This window comes from Cephus cinctus, unplaced genomic scaffold, assembly GCF_000341935.2.
Source record: "Cephus cinctus unplaced genomic scaffold, Ccin1 Ccin1_scaffold1474, whole genome shotgun sequence".
In the NCBI taxonomy this organism is placed as follows: domain Eukaryota; kingdom Metazoa; phylum Arthropoda; class Insecta; order Hymenoptera; family Cephidae; genus Cephus; species Cephus cinctus.
This window is the reverse complement of record NW_014333837.1, coordinates 266,093-280,598: the sequence shown is the minus strand read 5'-3', so window position 1 is coordinate 280,598 and position 14,506 is coordinate 266,093. Positions and strand designations below refer to the sequence as shown.

At 45.7% G+C, this 14,506-nt stretch overlaps 1 protein-coding gene across 32 annotated transcripts in view; it reads left to right on the top strand.

Annotated features, from left to right (window-relative positions):
* The window catches only part of LOC107273178 (CUGBP Elav-like family member 1-A), a 225,175-nt gene that overhangs the window by 142,270 nt on the left and 68,399 nt on the right, over positions 1–14,506 (top strand). For all 32 annotated transcript variants that reach the window (XR_003061488.1, XR_003061486.1, XR_003061487.1 and 29 more), the window contains one exon: positions 5,079–5,248. Coding sequence is in view for 28 of the 32 variants with exons in the window: in XM_025090467.1 (XP_024946235.1) it covers positions 5,079–5,248 (170 nt within the window). In the remaining 4 variants the exon portion in view is untranslated. The remainder of the gene's footprint in view (positions 1–5,078; positions 5,249–14,506) is intronic.

The window sequence follows — 14,506 nt, the reverse complement described above, 5'->3', positions numbered from 1 at the left end:
GAGTGTAGAAATCGAGAATGGAGAGTACTCGCCAAACAAGCAGCGGAGAAACGTCTTCGAGACAAAGCAAACAATTAGGGCTTGACGCCGCTGACTGTGAAGATAGTGTCGAATGTCTTCTTATCGATCCGCCTCTTATTTACTAGCGAGATAACTCGCCTGGGATGTACACTACTGTAGCACGTCAACTAAAATAACTCTAGACGTCTGCACATACCTACAGGCAACTCCAATTTTCATTGATTTAATAATTAAAATTGACACTTTTATACCCGTCATCGTTTGCCAGCCCCCACCCCTTCGGCATCTGTCCTGTCACATAGTAACGCGCGCCATGTTGCGACATCTTGATTTTCCCGACAGGTCACAGCGCCACTGCTGCCAGCCGTTACCACGTCGGAGTGACGGATCCACCGACGGACGGACTTGCGGATGCGTCGTCATTAGCGTCCCGCACACCAATCGGCTATCTTGCATACGTCAGCTGAAAAACAGTCTCAAATGTGCCGTTTGAAATGCTACCTGCTACTCCTGCGCGATAAACTAGAGAAAATCTAGGCTCTGATATGTGCATACGATATATATATATATATATATATATATATATATATATATATGTATACATGTGTGTGTATAATAACATTGTGTGTTTTCACTCTCTATCTTGCGAGGACTTGGCTTGATATCTATGATCGGCCAGGTTTATCCATCCTGCAGGTGCATTCGCGCGCAAAGTCAGCCAGTCACATGGCAGTCGCCCATTTGTGTACGTGACTGGATGCAGTTTACCTACTCGACATTCCAAACACTCAAAACTCGAGTTAATCGTCGGAGCGAAAGCGTTTACTCTGTGCCGTCGAGGATCGTAGAGGGTGACTGAGCAAGGGGGCTGGTTTACCATCGGCAAACCGGAGCGAGCGGGTTTGCTGTTTTACCGAGCGAGAATTGGGTCGAGTTTGCAGGGTTACGTCGACGTTGTGACCCGTCGACAGTCACTGCCTATTGCCGTTGAAATACCGCCAAAGTTATGCCGGTCCTTCCACTGCGACCTCTTGACTACTGAATCCTAGCCCTTATCGGCGTCAGATGAAAAATTGGACTTTTGTTCGGGGGATGACGAATACGTTACTGGGATTCCAATTACTTGTTCGTTAGCAGATTAATTTTTATTCAGGTAAGTTGAGGGAGGATCATCGGGTTTCTGGTTGCGCGGTGTGAGCGGCGGCGGGAGGGTGTTTGAAAGTCCTGAAACCCCGACGTGGTTTATTATGATAAAACGTGAGGGTGTGTGAGGGTGAGGGTGTATCGAGACAATGGAAACGTGAAATATTGAAAATTAACTCGTCGACGAGAAACAGGGATAAAAGTAAAAGGGGGTAGTAAAATGAAAATAAATACAGCCTTAACAAGCGCGAAAATTGCCGAAAGCTTTGAGGGCACTTGAATCGAACTGTACAGAGAGATTAAGAAATTTGTCGGGTTACTTTGTACTTCGTTAAGGTCTGAGGGAGATTAAATGATAGCCACCCTTCGATTAAGGCCTGGTATGCATTTGTAAATAGGAGATCGGTTGTATTTCAATGATAAGTACTGCAATTGATCTTGCTGGTGGGGGAGAGGAAAGACAAAAAAGTGACAGAGTTACGCTGAAGCGACTGTACGTAGTTTTAATATTTATATATTTGCTTACAATGTGGGTCAAGAAACGTTTGGATTATTGAAAACTATGGGCACTGGCTTTATGCAGCTGGGCGCATAATGTCTCTCGCAGGGAAGTACGCTTTGCCAGTCCGTATAATTTTCCTTTGAAATTATAATATACATATGTAAAGTCGCGCATCTATGAATGCTTAACGGAGGGAGATATGACGTTATTATCGGACAACAGAGCCCTGTGTTACACAAGCTCGCAACAATATGGATATCGTTGCCACGTTTCCAGTCCCGTGAGTACCTACTAGCAAGAGCCCGCACGAACGCTCAGTGGTGCAATCGAATTTCCGGCGGCACTTTAGCCAATAAACTGCACAGCCTGAAATATCAGTGTGGCTAGGGAAAATGGCAACCCCTATAGCCGATGCAGTCTAAGTGATACAGATTGATTTGGGATCCGCGCTGGAGGAGCTATAGTCTCTGCGTCTTGGATATCGTCCTGTACCTCCACATATCCTCCACCGCTGAATCCTTTCTAAGGCATGAAGAATGGAACAAAACAAGAAAGGGAGTGAATTGCACCGAAGGATATGGGAATGAGGTATGGGCACTTGATGGTGAACAGAATTCTATCGAGTATTGCGAAGAGCCCGGTCGACGCCCTTGGGTCATTTCTCTTCCTTTCTGTCTTTTGTTTATCCAAGAATCAATATGTCTCCCTGGGACATGAACCACCGCGTCACTCATTTCATTGGTCCTCGGCGTAATAAAGGCGGCTGGTGTCCCGGCGGTTCGGCCGCTTTGTTAGGTTAGGTTATTGCGAAGAATTGAACGTAGGGAAAACTAAGGGTGGACGGAGGCTACTTAATGAGAAATACTATAGTCACGAAATTGGACTAAGAGACCCCCGGTATGTATACATATAGACTCTTGGAGAATAGCAGCTCCTTTGTTATCGTACTATAGGATCACTTGGCTTTAGAATCTTTATGCTGTGACGCCGCTGGGAAAATAGCTTAGCCTTCTCAGAGTGACTCAACTCAACCTTACTTTATAATCGAACGAACTTGCGCGCATATAGCTCGAAAGTATACTTCCGAGAGTTTTGTCGTGTCGCGAAAGTGGTTTAAACTGAACTGTCCCCTTTGGATCATCCCATGGGACACTGTCTCCATTCCCGAGCATCCTTGCTCTTCCTAATTAGTCTGTCCCATAAACTCTATTAGGTACCTCCCGACCATCCTCACTATAGCCTTCCGCAGTCCGGAACTTCCGCTAGAGGAATCCTCTACACTCTTAGGCTCAGCATCGATTTAGTCTCTGACGACAGGGTCCAGCACCGTCGCTATCCAGTACTCTCCACGCAACCCACTTTCTGGCTGTGGATAAATAAATTTTCGAGAAAGTCCTGAATCAAGTATCCTTGAGAGATGTTCTTCGTTTCAGTTGCGTTTCTTCACTTTGAATGGTGTTATATGCTGGACCCTACTGTATCAGGGTTAAGACCACCCTGTAGAGTCCGATCCCAAGCGCCAGCTAAGAGCTCCCCAAGGAAACGTTACAAGGTCGCTCGCGAGAAGTGCCGCGAGAATTCAGTGTGTACACTCCGACCTCTAAAATATTGGCGAAGTTTCGAAAGTGGCGGCCGCCGGGGCCGTGAAACGAAACTCCGCGAGACCATTGTTCGTCGAGGCTCGGTAACTTTCCAAGTTCATCACATATATTTCGCGAGCTAACGGCAGAGCCAGTGCTGCTGGATACCTTTAACTTGGTGACTCTATACGCTCGTCATTACTCAGATCCCCTTGCGTCTTAAGTGTCGACTGCTCGGTGTCATCCTTCAGCGACGAGTGACGTTCTACCTACGTGCTTGAGCAGTTCTTTAAAATCCAATAGAACAAAATTACCCTATTCGCAGTCAGGATCAGTCCGACTTAGGTAGTCTTCCGATGCGTTCGTCAGGATAGCTCTAGAAATTCAAATGACACCGGGAAACATCAGATTCTTGGAGGGTCTCGAGTATCCTGGACAAGGATACGTTATCAGCCTATGGCACGAGTTCAGGAGGAACGGTAAGGTTACCTTGGAGGTTGGAGATAGATGGAGGGAAGGAAACGAGTAGGTAAGCTGAAGAGGCATGTGCTAGGGTCGTAAGTGCGCTCCTTTGATGTAGTCTACCTATCGGACCAACCCGGAGGAACCCATAGCCTCCTAGAGCCACCCTCTTTCTCCCTCTCTTCCACCTCTCTTCCATCTCTCTTCTACCCAGCCATCTCAGTTTTCTCTACCTCTGACCTCATCCTTGGGCCATCTCGATAGACGCCGAAGGAGCAGTGCTCTCTATTACCGATAAGATAGCAGCCGATGTACGTACATCAACCCTCGAAATTAGCTCCACTCCCGTGAACCCTGAGCTGATCGAACTACACGTCACGATTTCTTTGCTATAGTCCAGGAACGAGGTCTGGGAGCTTTCCCCTTAGACTGCGTTCTAAGTAAAAATTTATCGGGTCACCGAAAGGCACCCTACGATTTACACACATGTAAGAGTGCGTGGGTACATGCCTTGTGAATGGTCAGCAACCCCGGAACCGACGCTGTAGAAATTTCAAAGAGAAATTTCGAGAATCGTACAGGCAGGATGACCAAAGTTGGGCAGTAGGAGCATCGTCTTCTTGAACTGGCCAATAACGTGATGGGCACGTATTGGACGAGATAGGAGGGGTCAAGCGGAGCGTAAAATCACTTTAAACCTCAGCAGCTAATATTAACTTTAAGAGACGGGCCTTTGTGATGTTCTGTAAAATCAGTCACGTGGCTGAATCTCATTTAGTCCTTAATCATATATGCCAATTTGCTCGAGGATTTTGAATTATTTATATCCTTGCTTAATTTCTCTCTTCTGTTTACAGTTTTAGATATATTCTTTTATTTCTTACTGACCTCATTTACGTTGTCCTTTTTCGTATATTCTATTTCCATTAACATTTCTATTCTGCGTTACTTGTCGAGCCTTTTCAAAGTTCCGAGATTTAGCATCGCGAATAAGCCAGCCTGCTACCGGGTCACTGTTTCGACCAGGAACTTTATGCAAGCACGATTTTATGGTGCAACAAACTGTCGCGTCACTAGCGTGAAACGGTAATGCCTTCCGCTCATATAACCAGCCACGCTCAACGTTACATATAAATCATCGCTACCTGCAAACCACGCAACCCTTTCGTTCAGTCGAATGCTTGCGGATCCCACGAAACGAAAAAGGGAGAATTATTATTACGGTTAAATCGGATTGATTTCATGGAGGATGAAGTCATTGAATCTCTTTAATTTCATTTTCGATATTGCCAGCATGGCTCTTTTCGCTTAACTATATTTATTATAACAAAAGATATAATAAACTGAATTGTTCATTTCTTTTATTTCAGCATTATGAACAATAACAGCGTCGAACAACCGGATCCTGACTACATAAAAATGTTCGTGGGTCAGGTACCTCGCAGCATGGACGAAAATGATCTTCGGGCGATGTTCGAGGAATTCGGCCGGGTTCATCAGATCAATGTTCTCCGAGATAAGGTCACCGGAAGCAGTAGGGGTGAGTGAACACAAAGAATTTTTGTAATATAAAAAAAAAGAACAGTTTACTCGTATAACGTGCCAATACGAAATTTTTAAAGAAGCCTTCTCGTTCAAATATAAAAGACAAGTGTAGGTTCAAAAAATTTTTTAATTTCTTATCACAATTTCTGGAACCGCGGAATAGAAAAAAAAAAGAAGTCAAAAAACTCAGGAGAGAAAGTACGTATACGTTGGCACATATAGGTAATGTAGGGATCGATGCCCAGACAGCGGTCGCCAGTCGCTTCCACGACCCTTCCTCGGTCTATTGATCGGAGGTAACCCTCCTTCTCTTGTCCTCCCCTATACTCCTCCGACGAAACGTACGTAGGTACATACAGCCACGTGGATGCGTCAAACGTCAAAATTGACAGGCACTGATACTGCCAAAGAGGAAAACCCGTTAGCCTGATTAGTTGGAAGGCGTTGGCGACGTGGATAGGCGTTCTATATTCGTTAGAATCAGCATCGGTGTACTATAATGATATTTTAGTACATCACGAAAAAGTGACATCGGTGAAGTCGAAAAATTCAGTGAAAAAGTGGGTGAGAGATTCATTCTTTTTTTTTTTCACTTCCGTAAGCACCAGCTCATTTTTAACCGCAGGATTCCCTTATGACTAATGTCATCCACTTAGAAGAACCACTTGGCATCCTATGGCGCGAACAGGTTTTTTTTTTTTTTCATGGAAACACACATACGTTATACGGTTTGGGATAAGCAGTTTGTTCAGAGGGCGCGCGGCGAGCATGAGGGAAGATTTTCACAAGCGAAACCGAAGACGCCGATAAGTCATTGGTGGGAATTTTTGCCGGGGAAGTTTTCTATAGGCTTAGAAAGGAGCTTATAGCCAGCCGGTATTCCGGTTTGTGAAATCACGTTGGACCCTTAAGCTTTTAAGGTGAGCTTGAATTAAGGGATGAAAAGATCTTTCACTAACGTGTAAGAATTCGCGTTGAGGGTTTTTCTACATTGGGAACGTATCAGATTTATTTTCATACGTTTCCCATACATTCTTCCTCTTATCCTCTTAACACGTATGACAATTTCATCATATCTTCTATTTCCTACTAACAGACCTGGTTGAAGGTTCAAGCATAAAATCGATCCGTGAATACCGATTGGCAAAGGGCTCGAGTACTTGGGGGAGGGATGCGCCATTTAGAAGCAGGAAGTGACGAGATGACGAATCAGAAAGCATAGGCAAATATTGACCGATAGCAAACATATCGGCACTTTCAACCAGCGTGACAGCCTGGGTCGTAGAGATCATTCAAGTGGAGTACACAGTTCATAGTTCCGGTTTCACCATTCAGTCTTGAGCCTTTAAACCGTCAGAGTTTGGTGTCGTTGGATGAACGTAAAATTCGTAAATAACTATTCTATACAGTTGTGACGAGAAAGAATGACTTCCCGTAAAAAGACAGCATGTAAATAAGTAATGATATATATTTCTATATGTACGTGATATTTCAACTCACGGCCATAAGACGACGCTAGCTACCGATTCGGATAACGTTCTCGCTTTCTGGGTTCCTTCGAGTCGCCACCTTGCTCAGAAGCTACGCTCTAGGTTTCATTCATACCGTTACGCCAATGCTCTCGGAAAGATTTCTTGTCATTGAGTTGAAGTCGAGATGCTCGAATCTGCCGTGGGGAGATAGTCTCCACGTACCGAGTTGCCCGACAGAGGAGAGTACCCGACGGAGACGTTTCCACGGATGGGCAGAGGTCCGTCCCAGATACCAGCACCCCGCTGGAGAGTGCCAAAGGGCTGTGGAGTGGGCAGTCGAGTTTGTTACGGTTAATGACAGGGGAGGAGCCCCCTGACCCGAGTTATGGTTGTTGTGCCCAGCCGTCGCCCGATACTCTGGGGAAACGGCACTGGAGGATCTTCGATTTGTTACGTACCGATTGGCCGAGGAACGCTCTCGATGTAGTTTAAAGGGACGACTCGCGGGGAGTCATCGGCTATAAAGATCTCGACCAACCAGAAAGATTAGCTCCCGAATTTGACTATTGTCAAGGCAGTCTGTCTCGGGACACCGATCGAGGTGCCTCGAGCTACCTCGCGCTCTCGTGCAGTTGATAGTTTTTCTAGCCGTGTTTCCCATTACGCTACAGAAAGATCTCGCTTGTCTGGTTCTCGCGATATCCAGAAAATCTTACTGATTTTCTGCCGATGTTTCGGAGGTGCTGTGCTGTGCTCTAGTGCAGTGCCCACCCGAGCGTCCCCTGGATACAGTTCTCGGCCTTCGCGGATTAGCCGAACCAGCTCCGGCAAGGACTTTCAATTTATTAATTCCTGGGGGGATTTCGATCTTGTAGCTCCGGTTCGGTCTGTTATGTCGTCGATCAATTGCTCTATGTTGCCGGCACTATTTACCTGACCCTTACTCCGACCTTCTCTACCTCAGCCTAGCAGCCTGAGCGGCCGCGCATTTCCGTAACCGTCCGCTCTCGCTCGTGCGTCCAGGTGCGTTTGCTGATTTTACGCGACCCCAAAGATCCTCAACTTCCAGGCCATACCGGCTCGTCGGTTCCCGGTGAAACTAAAATTGGCTGGCGCCCACCTGACATGCGGATGCACAGATTGAGGGTCGACGGCCGAAGAAGACGTAGATTAACTCTTGGATTTACATTATCGATGTCGAGTTAAGAAAAATACGTTACAGTACATACATGTATATATATTGTACAATGACGTTAAGGTATGTACTACTTTGTCGAACTCACGGAAAACGACGATGAACAATCCCACATAGAAACAGGGTCTGATAGCCTATCGATTCCTGTAACAAATAGGACTAATGGACACTGCGACATTCTGACCTTTTTCCTACTTTGAGACGACGTCGACGTTGTCACAGCGAAGAGAAAAGGTGACGGCAAGTGTCTCGCAGTCTCTTCGATTTCTATAGACCTCCACAAGAATTCGAGAGTTCTTAATTAAGAGGAGTGCAGAGTCATGTCGACTGTAGACGATTAAACGAAAGGAAAGAAAGTCGCTGTGCTTACGGACAACTACGGTCTATATGTATACGTATATACCTACATAGGTCGATATCCAGAAAGTATCAGTTTTTTTCTATTGGGTGCTCTTCTATCGAATTTCAATGCTCACCCAGTAACGAAATCCCCGCCGAAACTCGAAGGTTGCTTCCACTCTCCTCGGAAGAATTGATGTTACATTTTCATACACGCAGGTGTTATTCTGCGTTCTATCTCATCTTATACACGTAATATAGTATGTGGATACACGTCGATAAACGCACGTGGTTCAGAACGTTACTGAGCGTTAGTCCCTATTTCGAAGCAACCTCTCTTAGTTACTCCTTGAATGTCTTTCCGTTTCTTCTCCCTTTTTAGCTGCACTAATTGCCACTTAATCCTCTTCACCTTTCTCGCCCTTCTGACGTCCGACATGATGGCCACGTGTAGCGAGAAGTTTTATTAGCTACCCGGGGCCCAGGGTGCTTTGGGGACCGGAAGTTTGTCCCGCCCCTACGGTCGCTGAATAAACGATGTCTCGCGTTACGTTATTTACATAACAGGTAGGACGAAGGGGGGGGATGGTTAAAGTCTTCCGGAAAAGGTTAACCTGGAGCTCCATGGGAACGGTGATAACAGGGCGAGGGGGTCAGTAGTGGATATACCAGTGAAGAGATCGTTAAATTCTCTAATTGGTTCCTCGACCTAAAGGTCGTTTCTGAGTGACATCGTATAATATGAAATCGAAAGTGTCACCGTATATATACCTTTACTTTCGTCTTGATTCTCTCTCCCTCGCACCTCTCTCTCTCTCTCTCTCTTTCTCCTCCTTTACGCCTACTCTGTCGTCCTTCTCTCGCTCGTACGAGCTGTGCTGCTGCCAGCCATTAATCCTGACGGACTATTAATCGTCGGTAAGTAGAGTGCGGAGACGTTTGCCCTTTGAAATAGGAAGGCACTTGGAAGCTTACGCGTCGCGATGCCCCTAGCTGGCATAGAAATCAGCTTCATTTATATCGTTCTCTTCGACGGCTGAGAACCGGATACACGCCTCGGTGCCACTCCCTGCTATCAGCCTTCAATGCCGAATTCGTAACATTCCTCGCCATGTCATTCCGCGATTCTGTTGCTCGAACGTCACCAAAGGCGTCCTTCTCGTTCGACTGGATGAAATCTCGCGAGTCGAAAGGGCGATTTATTATTATTATTATTATCCTTCTTTTTTTTTCCTCAGCTCATCCGATCTCGTTTTCAAAGTCGCGCACGAAAGATCCTGACGATTTTAACGCGCCAAGTCGTAAGTCCCTTGCCTTCGGGCGCGAGCATATTCTGGCCCGTAAAGAAAGGTCGGCGAGACCTCGAGAATTCTTTTTACCGAGCAAGAAGCAGGTGCCAAAGGACATTACGGCACGGCACTGTCTTCCCTCTAACCTTTCTTTCCTTCTTTCCCAAGGATAACGAGGGGAATATGGTCTTCCCTCTGTTGCCGTTATGTCTTACCTCCTCGTCCGGCTTCTGCACTTCTCTCTCCCTTTTTAACTCCCTTTCTCTCTATCCTTCTCTGTCTGTCTCTCCTTCGCTGTGTCTCCCTTCAACGGGGAAGCCAGAACACGAGACGTCTCGAACGACGCATTCCGGCGGATTAGACGAAAAACTTTAAACGAAACTCAACGTGGAAGCATTACAAAGCTGCTTTAGGGCTGTGGGAAAATGTACCCGTGCGAGCGTGCCGGGAGCCTCGTGCTCCGAGGCGCATGGCTGGGCACCCGGTAGACTTCAGAAGAGTCTAGAGAAACGAGCTTGGCTGCCTCCGCGCTCACGCTTTATACAATATAGTTAATATTTATTAACACCGTCGATCATAAATTTGCATGGGGAATCTTTAGATTGAATTAAAAAGTGTAATTAATATTCGACTATCCTGTGAAATCCTGGCGAGCCCTACCGAGCGGAGGTCCCTCTGGGGATAAGAAGTCGACTTTCTTGCGAGTAATTGCCGTAAGAGCTTGCACGGCCAGGTAAAGACGTCTTTTTAAGAGTGAAAAGTTCCTCTAGTCCGTCAAAAGGAACGCTGCACTCTGAGGACCTCGTGGTTTTGGATTCGTCGGTCAATATATTCACTCTGCGTGTGACTAGTCGCTCTGTCGTTTCTGAGGACGATAAGGGGTAAACAGGGAACGCGCAGTTGTGTCTGAAAGACAATTTATCTGTGAAAATGAGCCGAGAGAATATCTCTGCCACGCTATAGGACCAAAGTCTGGGACCCCTCAAATATTCAGTATAAGTTTTCGAGAAGTATCGGTGTTGACTCGCAGACGCAGTTACCGTGTCGTAAAGTTCGCGACGCCGCACCTGCCACATCTTCACGACTACCAACCATCTACTACGGCTATCTCTTCGTTCTTCTCTTTCACTGCTCTAGCATTTTCTCTCCTCGTCGCTACTCGAGAATTAGGTTTTCGAGACGTCGCGACGATAGACGCGTCAACTGATACTTCTGCGTTTGAGAATATCGCTAGGCGCTTTCTCAGAGAACATCGTGGATGTGTAGCTCGCTGTTATATATATATATATTGTATGTGTGTGTACGCTAATCTGTTGACGGGAGTGTGTATATAGGTATATCGGGACGGATGAATAAATTTTTGTCAATAACTCATTTTCCTCGTGCCGATATCGATCGATTGGACGTCCGTGGTTGGCGCATGCGCAGCGCAAACATGACGGCTGGCATAAATCCTACATAAATTAATTAAAAAGTTGCCAACTATTATTATTCTACGGAAGGGTGCGCAAACCGAGAAAACAGCCTTTACGAAGGTTCAAGAGAGACACTTGCGCCATCCATTCATGTCTACCCTCAAGGCGGATATCTATTTATTCCTTCGCACATTATGGGACTCTACCCGTAGCTGCCGTAAGACTTTCGAAGGGACTGCGAATGCTAAGTAGGAAAATGACACCTTGGCTAGAGGGCGGTAACGGTTTTCATTGAAAGTTGCCTGCGATACTTTGACTTGTGAGGACTTTACAATGAGAACAGCTGGATAGAGGGACAAGACTTAATTATAGATCCTACTCGAGATTTACTGTGAATCTTTCAGATGGAGGAAGGAGTAGAGGTTGACTTTTTTTTTAATGCTATTTCTAGAATTCACAAAATCTACGAGATGGCGGTATTACGTTATTATATCACTGTGATAAAATGGCCGTATCTCGAGATAAATGTTATGGGGTGTCTCCTGAACGTAGGTACTGTCATTGTCGTTGCGAGGGGAATATCTATGGAAACGGAGAAATCGGATGAAGGGCGGGAGGGGAGGTGGGACGGTTATATTTTTCACTGAGAAATTCTATGGGTATCGCGAAAATGGAAACGCGTCTTATCAGAGCGCGAGCTTCGCGAAATAAGAATTTTACTGTTGATTCTATCGGTGATCTTCACTTTGGAAAACGGTCTTTACCCCAGCTCGTATATGTTCAAGATTCTAGGTAAAAAGGAAAGTCGAGTACGGAATCATAGGAAAATTTTAATTGAAAGTGTAGCATCGTGCTGATATTATGTTTAAAAATAAAAACGAGATAAAGAAGAAAAAATCGTTGGTTTTTTTTTTTTAAAAAAAAAAAAAAAAAAAAAAAAAAAAGTATGAAGGCTCCCACGTATTTTGAATTTCATCGGACATCTTCGAATTATACAGGTGTATAACTATGTTTATCTGGACCGATAAAAGAAGCACTATAAAAAGTTCCATAATTTCCGAAATAATTATAGGATATACGAATTTTCAGGAAATTTCAAAATTCTACGAGAGACTACCATTTTCCCTTATCATTGTTACCTTTACTTCCGCACGAGTTCGCTCTCGTTCCGTACCGGGGTAGGGATAGGGGGGGAGGGGGGGAGGGACTGCCATCGATTACGCAAATATTTGAGTGCTGGAAAGTAACGTAATCGTATTTCGGCCAATTCTAGGAATACCTCAGTAAATTTGCGTTAAGCTTATCTAACCATAGCAGAAACGACTCCGTGTAAGCACTCGACTTTCCGATGATCGAGACACAAGATCAAAGTGATCCGCCCGACTTTTACCTTGTCTGTTGTCAGCCATCTCAATATGGTGTGGATTATATAATTATTTCGTTTGGTTTATTATTTTATATTATTATGTCACAGGGTATCAAACCGATCGATCGATACAGCAACGCGTATCAGTTTATTTGTCCCGGAAAAGAAAAAAAAAACAATTTCCCCTGCTCCAAGCCGTGTTTAAGCCCATAATTGTTGGCATTCCCGCTGGTATAAATACGAGAGGGAGGAAGAAGGAGGTCCTTTGCTAAAGCGGAAAAGCAAGAACAAAGAAGAAATTTTCTGATTACGTTTCTTCCTTTGGCAGATATTCGCTCGTGACGAGACGCACAATGGCTCGGGAGAACGAGTCCCGGCATTATCTCACATTATAATACACAATGAGATCTTCCAGGCAATAAGATTTTGTCCGGAATTTATTGCTGCGTATTTGCAGAGACCCCACGCTTGCGGTGGGTAGAGTGGTGTGAGATGGGTGTCGTAACAAATTAGACTGATTTATCAAACGCATTTTCGCAAAGCGTACGCATCCCGCGTCATTACATCCCCCCTCAGAACAGGTTCGGTCTCTCTTTCCTGGATTCACGCATTTTCAAGTATGATCCAACCCTATTTTTTTCTTCGTCCCCCAGGATCTTGAATTTCTTGGAATGGCATGTACCAAGCTCCGCCCTCCTTCCTACACTTAAACCAGTCGATAATGGATACTGGATCCCCTTCTTCCTCGACTGCTTCTTTTCCAGCAATGCCCGACGGCTACGTAAGGTCTAGGGACCAAACAAAATAACCAGACGGTACGTGCCACGACATCGAAGAGGGTGATTGAAAAGCTACAAATAGGTTTAAAGAAAAAAAAAAAAAAAAAAAAAAGCAGATGGGACGCCTTCGAGGGGTAGTAGTATCTGAAAGCATAGAAATAGCAGTACGTCAGATATACACTTGATTTTTATGATTTATTTTTATACAGGCAAGAGAGTTACCCCATTTCAACCCTCTTGGATACCGATCCAACTGTTGCTGCTTTTTTAATTCACTCCATCCAGTCAAGCCACAGGCTCTTGCTCGAATTGGTTCTCTCTCACTCTCTCTCTCTCTCTCTCTCTCTCTCTCTCCTCGGCTCCTTGAAGCGCATTATTTCCTATGGCCAAGACAAGGGAATCACGTAAAGGCGGCTGCCGCAGGTAAACCCTATATCTCTCAAGACGGGCGCGTAAATCCCGTCGCGTGCTGGAATTCATCTTCCAATCTGGAATCCAGCTCGTCGCGAGAAAGCGGGCACGCTGGAGTACGACAAAACCTCAATCCCTTTAATGGAGACAAATCCTTCGTGCACTAATACCCCTCGGAGTAACGCAACGAGCAATTTGTAAAAGTGTGTCCTTCCTAAAGCGATATTAACCCTCGACGTAGGGCAGACTAAGCGGAACTTAAAGCCAATCGCAGCTCGGGCACCATTCGCACGTTAGGCCACTCCGTATCATTTTTTTTTCTTTTTTCTTCAACGAACGCCTAACCTCACTGTCTCACACGTTCCGACAATAGCGAAATTATAAAATTAACGAGCGGCATCCATCAGCAGATATAATACCCCCCTCTCCCCCTCTCCCCCTCTCCCCCACCCCGCCTCACGCATTAAGCTCGCGCCAGTGTGAAACGAAGTTTTTGCCGTCTACTCAATCTTGGTTAGGGCCCCCCGCCTGATGTTTTGTATGCTGCAATGAGGGGCCCCACCATTACACGTATAAATGTGCATCGTAGATCATTTTCGCGGCTTGCCTGCGGGAACTTTGCCTGCCCGATACACGATTCCGAGGCACGGAAAGGCACCAGCCCTGCCGTGCTTTGTCTTGGAAAATTTACAAAGGCTGCCTTTTGTAACGCCCTCTCCCACTTCCCCCCCTCACCCGTGCATTCCCTTAACCAGAGATATACGCTGTCCCTGCCAACGTAATACCAATTCGGTCATTCTCGAAGTGACGTTTATCGATTCGCTCTTTGCAGCCGCATTAAATCTTCAAACACATTTCACTCCTTGTTTGAGCGAACCATTACGTTTGAGTATACACTTCTTTTTCCTGGAGGAGGGTCGGCGAACGGGAGGTCGAAGCACGGACCTTCCTATCTTCTCGTACCCCCCCCCCCCCCCCGCCCCCCCA